The sequence below is a fragment of the Sorex araneus genome, chromosome 6 (genome assembly GCF_027595985.1).
Source record: "Sorex araneus isolate mSorAra2 chromosome 6, mSorAra2.pri, whole genome shotgun sequence".
Taxonomy (NCBI): domain Eukaryota; kingdom Metazoa; phylum Chordata; class Mammalia; order Eulipotyphla; family Soricidae; genus Sorex; species Sorex araneus.
The window spans coordinates 96577210-96592152 of record NC_073307.1 but is presented as its reverse complement, the minus strand read 5'-3'; the positions used below and the strand labels follow the sequence as shown (position 1 = coordinate 96592152).

Here is a 14943-nt window from a genome sequence, read left to right as displayed (position 1 = left end):
CCCTGCCTCTGAATGATTTTTTTTTTAGTGTTTAATTTATTTTTGTTGTTTATGATGATTTGTTATATTCAGTATTCCAACACCACCAATTACCCCACCATTGCACCTTCCCATCACCATTATTTCCAATTTTCCAACCATGCCTTGGTATATTTGTTTTGTTTTTGTTTGGGGGGCCACATTGCTATTGCTGCGGGTGACTCCCAGCTTAATATGGAGGGGGGGTGTCCCTCTTTTATTTTAGTTTTGAGTCATACCTGGTGATGCTCAGGGATTACTCCTGGTGGTGCTCAGGGGACCATATGGGATGCTGTGTGCAGGGCAAGTTCTCTCCCTGCTGTACTATCTCTTGCCCCTTGGATTGGTAGTCGCACGGGACCATGTGGTGAGGGGACTTGACCCTGGCTGCCTCAGACTAAGCATGTGTCTAGCAGTTGAGTTTTTTCTAGCCCTGTACTAATAAAATTTTGTAATTGAAAAGTTCTGATAGAGAATTTGACTTATTTTTATTATATGCTATGGGGTCTAATATCTAATTGGTATTGTCATATAACCAATATAGTTAAATTGGGGGGCTGGAGAGATAGTACAGTGGGGAGGGCGCTTGCCTGCTTAAAGCCGACCTGGGTTTGATCCTTGACACCTCTTACGGTCCCCTGAGCCCTTCCAGGAGTGATTCTTAATCCAGCCAGGAGTAAGCCCCAAGCGCCACTGGGTGGGACCCAAAACCAAAACTAAACGAATTGGTCTGGGTTACCTGTTCATGGTGTTTTCTTTCTGTGGGCGGGTGAGGTGCTAGGGTTACTGTTCATGGGACTTGGGTAAGCCGACTGGACAGTTCACCGCTAGAGTCCAGTGAGTGGTAGTCCAAGGGGCCACCAGGGCCACACTTAGCAATGATCTGGACCATGCTGTGGTGGGGATTAAAACCAGGTCCCTATATACCTAGATCCCTGAACTCAATCTCCTGAGGTCCCAGAGTAGTATATTTTCTGAGACAAAATGATTAAACTTGAAAAGCACAGATGATTTATATACATAGAATTGAGCTACTTACAGAACATAAATGAAATTTGCTTTGCATCATCTTTTTTTGGGGGGAGGGGAGGAGTCATACTAGTGAAGCTCAGGGATTGCTCCTGGCTCTGCACTCAGGAATTACTCCTGGCAGTGCTCGGGAGACCCTATGGGATACAGTCGGGTGTTTGTCTTACAGGCACCTGACCTGGGTTTAGTCTCTGGCACCACATGCTGGGTATTGGGAGTCCCCACCCTCATCCCCTGCAAAGAAAGAAACAAAACTTAATTTACCAAAACAGAAAAGATAACATTCATTATTGAAGCATATTAAGAGTCTGTATGTAGACCTGTATGTTAGCATATATACTGGGTGTCTTATTAAATACTGATCACATTGTTCACTTCCCTTGGCTAGGAGGAAAAAGCAGATAGTAACAAGGCGGAGGAAAACATCGAGGCAGAGGAGGCATCGAGCGAGGAGAGTGATCTAGGTAGGCGGCGCTACGGGTGTCAGTGGCTGCGTGGTGCGGGTCTGGGTTGACTGCATGTTCTCAACATTTCAATATGGAGTCTGCGTGGACTGTTGAGATATTTTTCTTCCTTTATTCATACTGTCTTCAAAATACAGAATATATTTTGCATTTATAGTGCAACTCAATGCTTGTTACATTTTTGTTGCAAATACTGAATTTATATTCAGACGTTTTAATAGTTGAAAAAGTTGGGTCACATACTAGGTTGCTCTGAACATACTTAAATGTAAATTGGTTAGAACAGTAAAGTATTTAGTGGAGAATAAAATACTTTTTAAAATTCTGTTTAAATAAAATTAATATGAAGTAGATATTTATTTTTATTTTTTCTTTTGGGGTCAACACCCTACCCGCTGTCATGTTGATCCAGCCCCTATGAAGTAAATTTTTTTTTTTTTTTTTTTGCTTTTTGGGTCACACTCAGCGATGCTCAGGGATTACTCCTGGCTTTGCACTCAGGAATTACTCCTGGCGGTGCTTGGGGGGAACCATATGGGATGCCAGGGATTGAACCCGGGCCGAACCCGGGTCGGCCGCGTGTAAGGCAAACACTCTACCCGTTGTGCTATCGCTCTGGTCCCCCTATGAAGTAAATTTGTAAATTAAAATTTTGAATTCATCAGTTGAATGAGCCATTAACTTTTAATAGTTTCATATGGGGGCCAGAGTGATTGTTCAGTGGGTAAGGTGTTGCACATGTCGACCCGGGTTTGATCTTTGGTACCCCATGTGGTTCCCTGAGCATTACCAGGAGTGATCCCTGAACACAGAGCCAGGAGTAAGCCCTGAGCACTGCTGGGTGTGGCCCTCCACCCCTCACAAAAAAGTTTTCATGTGGCTGGTAGTTCCTATATTGGACAGCCTATGTCTTAACATTTTTTTCATTTCGGCAGAAATTGACAATGAGGGTGTAATTGAACCAGACACTGATGCTCCTCAGGAAATGGGAGATGAAGATGTAGAGGTAAGTTCAGAGGCTTTTTGTTTGATTAAGGAATTTGTTTTGTTTTGGGACCCAACCTAGTGGGGCTCTGAGGACTACAAGAACCATAAGGAATACTAGGGTTCGAACTCTGGTTGCCCATGTGCAAGCAAGTGCCCTACCCTCTGTACTATCTGCAACTCCCAAGATATATTTTGTTTTGTTTTGGGACTGGTTTTGCTCAGGGGTTACTCCTGCAAGCTTGGTGGACCATATGGGATGCAGAGGGTCGAGCCAGGGGCAGGCACTTGCATGGCAAGCACCTTACTCACTGTACTCTTTCTCCAGACTCGACCCACTTCAGAGTATCGGCCTGAGGCCCAGGAGACAGTACAGCGGGTAGTGTGCTTGCCTTTGTTGGCGCCTGACCCAGGTTAAGTCCCTGTCATCCTGTAGGATCCCCTGAGCACTACCAGTAGTGATTTCTGAGCAGCACTCAGTGTCGTCCAAAAACCAGTAGAAAGGGGGGGAAAAAGATTAGCATAGGGACTAGAGAGATCAGTGTCTAAGCTATCTCTCTTTGCATGTGGTAAAGTCCCCCGAGCACTGCTGTTGTGGGCCTCAAATAGAAAATAAACGAATATCTCAATTCTCAGTTTGCTTTGTTGACTACACAAAAATAGTGAATCTTGTTAAATGGCAGGTGTGATTTTTGGGGGTTGATTTTTTTTTTCCCCCCTTTTTTTACTTGACTGCCCCTTTCTTTGGTGCAGGTGTGCTTTTAATTTACCGTTATTCTTGCCAAATCTGTATTTAGGATTCCAGGTTATTTTGGAGGGTGTCTGACAGCACACATTCTTTTTACCTCACACTTAACTTTCTTGTGTCTGTCACTACTTCCAAAACACTGTGGGCCATGGAGTCACTCAGAGGACTAGAGCACGTGCTTCGCAAGCAGGAAGCTCTGGTCAATCCTGGGCACCACTGCGTGTCCCTGACTGGGCTGGAGCCATAGTACTGTGGGTAGGGTGTTTGCCTTGCTTGTGGCTGACCTGGGTTCAAGCTCTAGCATCCCATAGGGTCCTGCGAGCCTGCCAGGATTGCAGAGCCAGGGGTAAGCCTTGCGCACTACCGAGTGTGGGTCTCTAAAGAAACAGCAGACTGCCAAGCATGGGAATAGCCTCTAGCGCTTCAAGGACACCTGGCTTGGCATCCAGCAGCTGGAGTATCCGACTGTCCTGCTGTGTTTCAAGGCCTTGTTTACCCTTGTCCGCTGAGGATTTCTACATTCTTAAGTCAAAGATGGTTTTTGAAAAGTTAGTTTTATTTATTTTTTCTTTTCAATACAGCCTCTGTTCCTAGCACTGTGCTCAGGAGTGACCCCTGGTGGTACTCAGGGTGCAAACTGATGTCAGATGCAAGGCAGACACCTTATTTTTTTGTTTTTTCACTTGATTTTTCAGGCTTGTTCAGAATATAATATGCACCATCTTGTCAAGCTGAAGTCATCTTTAATTTTTTATTGCCTTGGCTTATAAGAATGACTAAAACTTAAAAAATTATGGAAATTGCTGGAATGCTTTGAATTTATTGAGTAGCATAGTAGTAAATTAAAATGTTTCCTTGGCTGCAAAGGTGGTACGTAGTGTGATTACCTTGCGTGTGACTGAGCTGGGCTCGATCCCCAGTACCAGTCTCATGCCAGGAGTGTTCCCTAAGCACAGCCAAATGTGCCTCACTTCCCCAGAAGTGTTTGCTTCCACAGACATGCTATATCTCTCTCTTGTGTTCTTTTTTAGAGTTTTACTTCTTCCCCCATGCAAGAAAATGCTGTATGACTTGGAATAGCATCATGTTTCATAACTATTATTCAATGGATTTTTGTCAGTATGGAAGAATTGCTTCTTTTGGGGAAGACAGCTGGTAGTGAGAGGGTTTCTGTCTTGGTTTGGTACCAGGGGTCGCTCATCATGATGCTCAGCGAACCATGCGGTCCCAGGGGTCAGTTCCAGGCCTTCCATTTCCAGAGCAGGTGTTTCAGCACTTTGAGCTACCTCCTGAACTCATCCTGTACAGTGGTTTGTTTTCTTTAGTTTTTACTAATCAGTCTTATCCTCTTTGCTCCTTGGCTTCTAGAGAAGAAAATTAATGGAAATGGTTGCAGCTATACCCCACACTTGAGAAAGTTCAAATGCATCTTTCTTTGCTGTCTCTATTTTAAACCAACCTTCAATTTCCCTGTAGATAACCGAGGAGATGATGGATCAGGCAAATGAGAAGAAGGTGGCTGCCATTGACGCTCTGAATGATGGTGAGTGCTGTGTCTGTCTTCTCCCTGCTCTCTTCTACTGTGTTCTGAGTGTTCTCTACCACAGCAAGAGCAGAATAGTGTGAAAGTAGAATGCAACAACTCTTTTAGTATATTATACTAGAGAAGATGCACTATATTGATAAACAGCCTGATAATTTGATTGGTAGGGAGATAAGGTAGATGAGATCCTAATATGACTATATATTACTATTATGTCTATTGAAAAGAGGTTTTAATTTTAATTTTTTTTTTTTGGGTCATACCTGGCGATGCACAGGGGTTATTCCTGGCTCTGCACTCAGAAATTATTCCTGGCGGTGCTCAGGGGACCATATGGGATGCTGGGATTTGAACCCGGGCAAGGCAGACGCCCTACCCTCTATGCTATCACTCCAGCCCCTTATTTTAATTTTTTATTAGTGAATCTCTGTGAGGTACAGTTACAAACTTACGAACTTTTGTGTTTGCATTTCAGTCATACAGTGATTGTTTACCCATCCCTGCACCAGTGCCCATTCTCCTCCACCGGTGTTCCCAGTATATTTTAATTTTTTAATTTATATATATATATATATATATATATACATATATATATATATATATATATATATATTTGTTTGGGAGCCCACCCTACTGTGCTCAGGGCTTACTCCTGCCTCAATACTCAGGAATCATTCCTGATGGGTCTCGAACCTGGGTCAGCAGCATTCAAAGCAAAGAGATAGTACCCTACCTGCTGTACTCTCTTTGACCCCTAAAAGGAGTTCTTTTGCTTTTGTTTTGGTGCCACACCCAGTGGTGTTACTCCTCACTGCACTCAGGGATCACTCTTGGCTGTGCTCTGGATGCCGGGGATCAAACATGGGTCACTTGGGTGCAAGGCAAGTGCTATACCCACGGCACTATCGCTGCAGCCCTGTGAAGGGAGGCTTTTGAAGGGGAAAGTCTTTCAAAAAAAGTGATAATAGATCTCAGTGGGCCTTAATTTTCCCCCAAAACCACTTTTAACAAATGTCCATCAGCCAGTAATGTTCCTTGTAAGCCCTTCCTTGGTGCTTGTGGTATTGTGTGACACTGCCATAGTGGAGCCACTGCGAAGGAATGCTGATGTGGACTTCACCTAGATGTAGTTGATACATGACTAAGGTTTGAATTTTGTGAGTGTGTGTAGGGGTAATGGGGGTGTTTTGGGTCACACCTGGCGATGCTCAGGAGTAACTCCTACCTCTGCGCTCAGAATTTACTCCTGGTGGTGCTTGGGGGAGCCACATGGGATACCAGGGATTTAACCAGGATCTCTCTCCAGCCTTAAAGTTTTAATTTTGTACGAGTTAACCCTCACTATTCCAAGTTATCAAATCAGCTTCCTTTCTTTGGTAATTTTAAGTCATTCTTTTCTACAATAATTTTTCGTTAATTTTTCTACCATCTAAGATTCCATCTAAGATTTTCTTTCTCCGTTTATTTTGTGCTTCTTATATGCCTGGCAATTTGCGTTTTACTATGTATTATTTCATTGAAACTTCGTATTTTCATTTTAAAAAAAAGGGCTTTTAAATTATTTATTTATTTATTTATTTATTTATTTTGCTGGGTTTTTATTTTTGGTCACACCCAGTGATACTCAGGGGTTTCTGTACTCAGGAACTACTTCTGGCAGTGCTTGGGAGACCATATGGGATGCCAGGGATCGAACCTAGGTAGGCTGCGTGCAAGGCAAACATCCTATCCACTGTACTATCTTCCGGCCCCCCACCCCCCAAAAAAAAGTTTTTGTTCATGGTTTTTTTTTTTTTTTTGGCCACATCTGGTATGTTTAGGAATTACTCCTACCTCTCAGGAGCCACTACTGCCGGTATTTGGGGAACCATCTGGGGTGCCAGGTATTTTACCTGGGTCAGCTGGATACAAGGCAAGTGCCCTGCCCTCTGTACTATGACTCTGAGTCATGTTTATCTCTCATTTTACAAACTAGCAAGCCTCAGGGCTCTAATTTTGACTTGAACAAAGTCTCATTTTGCAGAAATTTAAGAGGTAATTGGATTTTACTCCCATTTATTTTAGCATATTGTTATTAGCTTTTATTATTTTAATGCCTCATCAATAAGAACTTACTATTACTTAATAAATGACATTATTTTTTATTTCTTCCCAAGTATGTGTATGGTAAATTTGACCTCTTAATTTTAGGATACGTACAGTTTTATAATATGTACTAAAGGGTGGGGGGAACCTACAGATAGAATATTCTAAGTTCAGGGATTGTGACTTCCAGTTTTGACTAAGCTTAAAGTGAAAGAAATACAGTTGTACACTAGACTCATGGGGCCAGAATGCTTGGATTTGAACCCAGCTTTGATACTAGCTAGTCAATAGATATCACTCTCTGCCTCTATTCCTGTCTTCTTTGTTAAATAAGGATAATGGTATCACCTGGTAGAGCCATGAGGAGTAAATTAGTGGGTACATATAATCTAATTAGAATAGTAACTAACACTCTATTAAGGTTTTGGTATAAGCTGTCTTTAGGTAAGATTTCGATGTTTCCTGCTGTTACAGTCACTGTCACTAGCATCCTGTTACTCATACATTTGCTTGAGTGGGCACCAGTAACATCTCCATTGTGAGACTTGTTGTTACTGTTTTTGGCATATCGAATACGCCACGGATAGCTTGCCGGGCTCTCCAAGAGGGGGTTGTTACAGTAATTTTCTTTTTTCTTTCTTTTTTTTTTTTGAGTCACTCGGTGCTCATGACTTAGGAATTCCTGGCTCTATACAGGAATCACTTCTGGTGGTGCTTGGGGGACCATATGAGATGTGGGATTGAACCCAGGATGGCCATGTGCAAGGCAAGCACCCTACCCACTGTACTTTTGCTCTGGCTGATGTCACAGTAGCACTGTAGCACTGTTGTCCCCTTGTTGATTGACTTGCTCGAGTGGCATCAGTAACGTCTCCATTGTGAAACTTGTTGTTACTGATTTTGGCATATCGAGTACGCCACGGGTAGTTTGCCAGACTCCGCCGTGTGGGCGGGATACTCTTGGTAGCTTGCTGGGTTCTCTGAGAGGGATGGAGGAATCGAACCCAGGTCGGCCGAGTGTAAGGCAAACATCCTACCCGCTGTGTGACTGGAGCGATGTCACAGTAATATTTTAAATTTTAAATATTTAAAAAATATCAAGGGCTTACTCTGTAAGGTAGTATTTCGGATACTGGAAATAGAGAAGGAATATTATATTAGGTGGTAATAAATGCATTGAAGAAAAAAATACAGGCCTTTGGTTCAATTTCTGACTTCATCAAGAAATGGAAATAGAGGGGCCAGAGGGTGGGTAGGGTGTCTTGCACGTGGCCAACCCAGATTCAATCCCCAGCACCACGTACGGTTCCGAGACTTCCCAGAGTGACCCCTGGTATAGAGCCAGGAATAAGCCCTGAAACCTGGGGGTGAGGATAAACCGTGTAAAGGAATCATCATTGATAGAGCTGTCGAGGGCATTCAGGAAAGCAACTGAGGAAGAAGTCTGGAAGGGAAGAACCTTTGAGAAAGAAGGAAGACTATGGAGACTAACGGGGCAAATGCAGTTCCATATTCAAGGAATGGCAGAAAGGCCAGTGTTGCTGCGGTGTGGGGAAAGTGTAAAATGAGAGGCCCCAGGAGGAGATGGGCAGGTGTTAAGGATCACTAAGCTTAATAGGTCTAATAGATCTGGCCTGGGGAGATGGGCAAGGGCTAGAGTACATGCTGTATGTGCTGGGGCCCTGGCTTCGGTTCCTGACACTGCAGAAGTTTTATGTTTTGGTGAGGGAAAGGCACGCTTGGCAGTGCTCGGGGGTTCCTCAGGCTCTGCACTCAGGAATCACTCCTGGCAGACTCAGGGGATGATATGTGGCGACAGGGATCAAACCCAGGGTGACTGTGCAAAGCAAGTGTCCTCTCTGTTATACTATCACTCCAGCCCCTCAAAAAATACTTTAAAAAAAATACGTTTTGCGATTTTTGGTTGTTACTGTTTGTTTTTATTGTGTCAGATATCAAACTCCAGCCTCATACATCCAGAGCATGTGCTCTTACCACTGAGACATGTACCTAACCCCATTTTTCTACATTCTGTGAATTCTGTAACATCTTTAACATAGTAATTAAAATAGTGAATTATGAAATTTAGCGCAAACTGATATATTTATCTTGCTGCTCTTCATGTTTCCTATGAAGTGTTCCTTTGTGCATGGAATTCTTTAATTCTATAGTATGTTTATTTTTGGAGAGATTGAAAGTCTCTGCACTCAGAAATTACCCTCCGCAGTGCTCAGCGGACTATATAGGATGCTGGGGATTGGACCTGGGTAAGCTGTGTGTAAGGCAAGTGCCCCACCCACTGTACTATCACTCTGGTCCTTCTACAGTATGTTTTGATGCAGAATATTAAATTTTTGATTCTCTAGTACTTTGTTGAATGACTTCATTGAAGGGATTACAAACAAAATAACTATGAAAGTGGGATATAATTAATTTGTGTTATTTATTTATTTATTTGTGTTTTGGGCTACGCCCACCAGTGCTCAGGGCTTATTCCTGGCTCTGTGCTCAGGGATTAACTCCTGATGGTGCTTAGGGGAGTTGTATGTGGTGCCAAGGATCTGAGCTGAGTCGGCCAGGTGCAAGGCAAGTACCTGACCCACTATACTATCTATTCCATAACCTGGTCTGAAGAGTAAACTGAAGAATATGAAACTATTAAATAAGAATTCAATATTAGTATGTTTTTTTCTCTGAATATTTCTCAATCACGTGTTTTGCTTCAGGTGAACTACAGAAAGCCATTGACTTGTTCACAGATGCCATCAAGCTGAATCCTCGCCTGGCCATTCTTTATGCCAAGAGAGCCAGGTGAGAATTTAAACAAAACTATATTCCTTGATGCATAGTTCTGCTCATTAGGATTGTTTCTTAGCAGTTCCGTTTAACATGAATACTTTCCAATGTCACACCTTTTCAGCGTCTATGTCAAATTACAGAAGCCAAATGCTGCTATCCGAGATTGTGACAGAGCCATTGAAATTAATCCCGATTCAGCTCAGCCGTATAAGTGGCGAGGAAAAGCCCACAGGTAATGGAGCTTAATTATTTTCAGAATTTATTTAAATCTGGTGTTCACACTTTCTTTAAAAATGCTTAAGGTTTTAATTTCAAAGAACAATTATATGAAGTGTTAAAGACTACCATAAGGAACATACTAGAAAGTAAAGGTTACTTTGAATTGTTTCATTCAAAGAAAACTACCCTTAATAGTATTTGACCACATATAACCAAACAGAAGCTCAGGAAGTTTTTTCTTTTCAAAACCATCTGCAAGAAATGAGAGTAACAGGGCCAGAGAGCTAGAACACGACATAAAGCACTTGCATTGCATATGGCTGACCCTGAGTTGATTCCTAGCATATGTGTGGGTCTGTGTTTCTTTACTACATATGGGAGAGATCGTTCTGTATCTGTCTCCCTCCTTCAGGCTTCACTCAGTGCTAACTTCTAGAGCCATCCACGTAATGGTAAATGGCTGACACCACAATTTTTTCTTTCTTTTTTTTTTTTTTTAAATTATTGAATCACTGTGAGAACAGTTTCAAAGCTTTCGGGTTTAAGTCTCAGTCATACAATGTTGAAACACCCATCCCTTAACCAGTGAACATTTTTCAGCACCAAAAACCGCAATATGTCCCCATCCCACCCCTCCCCTACCTGTGTGGCAGATGATTTCCACATTACTCTTTCTCTGCTTGGATCATATGCAATATTTCGATACCAGACCACCTTTTTATTTTTTTTCCCTTTTTGGGTCACACCTGGCCATGCACAGGTGTTACTCCTGGCTCTGCACTCAGGAATCATCCCTGGTGGTGCTCAGGGGACCATATGGGATGCTGGGAATTGAACTTGGGTCGGCTGCGTGCAAGGCAAACGCTCTACCCACTGTGCCATCGCTCCAGCCCCTGGAGACCACCATTATTATTTGGGATTTTCCCCCAACACTCAGACCTGTCAAAAAGGAAACATTAGACAATTTGTTTTCTATTGCTGATTATGAATAGCGTATGATTTTGGAATTCTGAAATTAAGTCTGGAGGGATTTCTGCCAAAAGCTACTGGGTTCCAAGATTTGTTTGTGTGTCTCTGGGATCATGGCCGTTACGGAGCTTAATAAGTAGTCAGAGGGGCTGTTTGTGGGCAGCGATTGGGGGCTTGTTGGGGCGGGGGAGGATAAGGGCCCACTCCACCCCCGTCCTCATGAGGCCCTGCGAGTCTCATTGTTGGCCCGTACCTGGCTGTCCAATGGCCTCTGGAAGATGGCGGCCACTGGGCTGCCAGGGGGAATAGGTGGAGGGACGGCACCTTTTCCCACCTGGGATGGCGAAAGTCCGGACGCATTTCTGCCAAAAGCCGCTGGGTTCTGAGATTTGTTTGTGTGTCTCTCAACAATTTTTTTTCTTTTTGACACTTTTCACCTAATATCAGAATTCTTGGTGATATGTTTACTTGTATTCTGCAGTATATATAAGTTTTTTCAGAGTAATAAAATATTTTCTAATTAAAGTTTAATATGTATTTTACTTCTTCTTGTCCATGCCCTTCTTAAGAAACATAGTCAATGGGCCAATGAGCTGACTCAGGACTGGAGTGCATTCTTTGTTTCTTTGGGTTTGGGTCACACCTAACGATGCCCAGGGCTTACTCCTGGCTCTGCACTCAGGAATTACTCTTGGCAGTGCTTGGGGGACTATATGGGATGCGGCATGCAAAGCAGACACCCTACCATTGTACTGTCGCTTTGGCCCCTGGAGTACCATACTGTTTTTTATAATAAGAAAGACCAATTAACTTGTTATAAAAGCTCTTAAAATGAGATTTAATCTGTTTCAGACTTCTGGGCCACTGGGAAGAAGCTGCCCATGACCTTGCCCTTGCATGTAAACTGGATTATGATGATGATGCTAGTGCCATGCTGAAAGAAGTCCAGCCCAGGGTATGTGAAAATAGAGAAGGACAATCCACGGTTGTGGGCCTTCCCTTGGCAATAATGCATCTGGGAGACATGCACAGAAAACAAATACTTGGAAATTACAATTTGTAATCTCTAAAGATTGTGTTCATGAGATCTCTTTAGGTCCGCTATGCAACTCTGTTTACAAAACTGTAATAGCCTATAGTCAGAGTGCCAAGAGATAGTATAGGGAGGAGGTGCTTTCCTTACGCCAATACTAGTTCAGTTACTGGCACTTGTACATGGTTCCCCAGGCTCCACGAGGAATGTTTCTGAGCACAGAGGCAGGAGTAAGCTCTGAAGCATTGTGGGTGTGGCCCAGGGGGAAGTATTTAAAAATGCAAGATTCTAACCAGAAAGTTAGAAAAGGGAGAGAAGGTCATCACATTTATAGCGTGGACAAAAGAACATCTTGGGCTGGAGAGGTAGCTCATCAGTTTGGAGTGCTTGCTGGGGCACGCAGGCCTAGGTTCTGTCCTGGGTACCTAATATAGTCCTGCACTAGGAATGACCCCTGAGCAAAGTTTTAGCGTTTAAAAAGAATAATATTCGGGGTAAATTATAATAGTGGATACCAAAGCTGGAATATCTTAAAGAATTTACACTAATGAGCTAGAGAGATAAAGTACAGGGATCCGACGCTTACTTCTCACACAGCAACCCCCGTTCAATTTCTGGTACCACAAATCGTCCCCCAAGGTCTCCTAGGCATGACCCCTGAGCACAGAGTTAGGAGTAAGCCCTGAGCATTACTGGTTGTGGCCTGAAAACAAAAAAATCATTAGTAAAATGGTTTAAATACTGTTTCCTGCTAAATTAGCTTTGTGGGAAGTGTTACTATAGTAAATTTATTCAAGAGCTCTTGTGAAGATTTTGTGCAACATTTACTACCACACTATGTATGATTTTTTTGTTTGGGGCCACACCTGGCGGTGCTCTGGGGACCATATGGGATGCTGGGAGTGAAATACAGGTGGCCACTTGCAAGGCAAACACCCTCTCCTTTGTACTCTCTCCCCTGCCTTGATTTTCCTTTTTTAAATGACAGGCCTACTCTTACCTGAGATATTCTATAATAGTCATAAATGTAATTGCAAATAATGTTAATAGTTGATTATGATCCTCCTACATGTGTTTCACTTTCTGAATCAAATAACTGATTTCATGTGCATAGGCTCTGTACTACTACTGGTACATGTATTTTTCTCTTAATTTTCAGTTAGCTTGGTATGTCTGTTCCCAACATATGCCTTCCTATGACATGTGTCAGCAAAAATTGCCATGCAATAGGAATTGTTTTTCAACTTAGTTTTGTTATAGATTTATAACACTTCTCCCTTTAAACCTCGCTTATTTGCTCTTGGTTTCTTAATGTGGTATGCTAGGGTTTTTTCTAACTTATTCAGAAATATGTTTTGAATTACATACACCTGTTAACAAAGAAGAGTTACTAACAAAACAGTCATCTTTACTGCTAGTACTTAATTTTGTGACTTCTTTTTTCCAGGCCCAGAAAATTGCAGAACATCGGAGAAAATATGAGCGAAAACGTGAAGAGCGAGAGATCAGAGAACGATTAGAAAGGGTTAAGAAGGCTCGGGAAGAACATGAAAGAGCCCAGAGGGTAAAATTTCTATGGCTAAACTGTTAAAGGGTAAAATTTCTATGGCTTAACCGTTAAAGGGAAACAAAGTGAGTTAAAGACTAGGGTATTTTAATTCTTGACTTATATAATACTGACTGCTAATGATAGTACTTAAAGGTTTGGGTTTTCCTTCCCTTCATAGTCTATTATTAGTGTAAATATGTAAAAATTTTTTTTAATTTATTGAATCACATGAGATGCAAAGTTTCAAAATTGTTCTTAATTGAGTTTTAGTTGTACAGTGTTTGGGCACATCCTTTCAGTTTCCACTTCCCTTGGTGGGGATATTTTTCACCTTAGGAATTTATTTTGTTGGGGGCTGGAATGATAGCACAGTGGTTAGGGCGTTTGCCTTGCAGGTGGCTGACCCGGATTCGATTCCCAGCATCCCATATGGTCCCCCCGAGCACCACCAGGAGTAATTCTTCAGTGCATGAGCCAGGAGTAACCCCTGTGCACTACTGGGTGTGACCCAAAAAGCAAAAAAAAAAAAAAAGAAATTTATTTTGTGGTGCTGGGAATCAAACCCATGTCTTCAAAAGCAGACCTACTACTACTGAGCCATATGCCTTGGTCTTAAAATCAAAATATTTCTTTGGATTGTATTCTTTCTGTCCTGATAAAATTGAGGTTTTTGTGTCAAGTATTGAATTTGATAGTATCATTTACTTTAAAAAAAATCATGCTGTAGGTCCAGAGAGATAATACAGGGAGTACAACTTACTCCCTATACCCTGGTTCATTCCTGGCAACACATATGGTCCCGAGCATCTCTAGGAGTGACTCCTGAGTAGTATGGCCCAAACACATACTCTTCCCACCACTCCAGGAAGAATAATGCTTATTCTGATTTGCTAAGGTTTATTCTATATTTTTCCTGTTTATAATGGTGAATTGATCCGTGGTTATTGAAATTTTACTTGTCTACTTTTAATTTTTGAGGGAAGGGGCGGTTTGGGCTACACTTAACAGTGTTCAGTGCTTAATCCTTGCTCTGTGCACATTCTTTTATTTTTGCCCCACTGTGCTCAGGACTGGCTTCTGGCTCTGTGCTCATAACGTCTGGTGGGTGTTGGGACCATGCAAGGCAAGCCCTCTACTCTCTGTACTGTCTCTTCTACTCTTCAGGCTTCAGTTTTGACAGTGTTTGGGGGACCTTATGTGTTGCCGGGGATCAGACTGAGGTTAGCCACGTTAACAGTAACCTACTGTTACTGTTCCTTAAAATGTGCTTTCGCTCCAGCCCCCTCTCATTTTCAAATTTTAAAAGTAGTAAGAATCTACAGTTTCCTTAAGCATGGACAGATGTATCAGTACTTGTAAATTGCATGCCAGGAGCAAGAGAGATTGTACAGTAGGTTGGCAGCTTGCCTTGTACACTGCAGCCCTGGTTTGATCCTTGGCATCTCATGTAGTCCCCTGTGACCTACCCTAGGTGTTTTCATAAGCACAGAGACAGGAATAAGC

General features: G+C 42.4%; 1 protein-coding gene across 1 annotated transcript in view; it reads left to right on the top strand.

The window, feature by feature from the left end:
* Positions 1 to 14943, top strand: part of ST13 (ST13 Hsp70 interacting protein) — a 28306-nt gene that overhangs the window by 8318 nt on the left and 5045 nt on the right. Inside the window, exons 3-9 of the mRNA XM_004610531.3 lie at positions 1436 to 1511; positions 2447 to 2517; positions 4720 to 4786; positions 9598 to 9682; positions 9792 to 9902; positions 11711 to 11813; positions 13339 to 13455. Coding sequence (XP_004610588.1) covers positions 1436 to 1511; positions 2447 to 2517; positions 4720 to 4786; positions 9598 to 9682; positions 9792 to 9902; positions 11711 to 11813; positions 13339 to 13455 — 630 coding nt within the window. The remainder of the gene's footprint in view (positions 1 to 1435; positions 1512 to 2446; positions 2518 to 4719; positions 4787 to 9597; positions 9683 to 9791; positions 9903 to 11710; positions 11814 to 13338; positions 13456 to 14943) is intronic.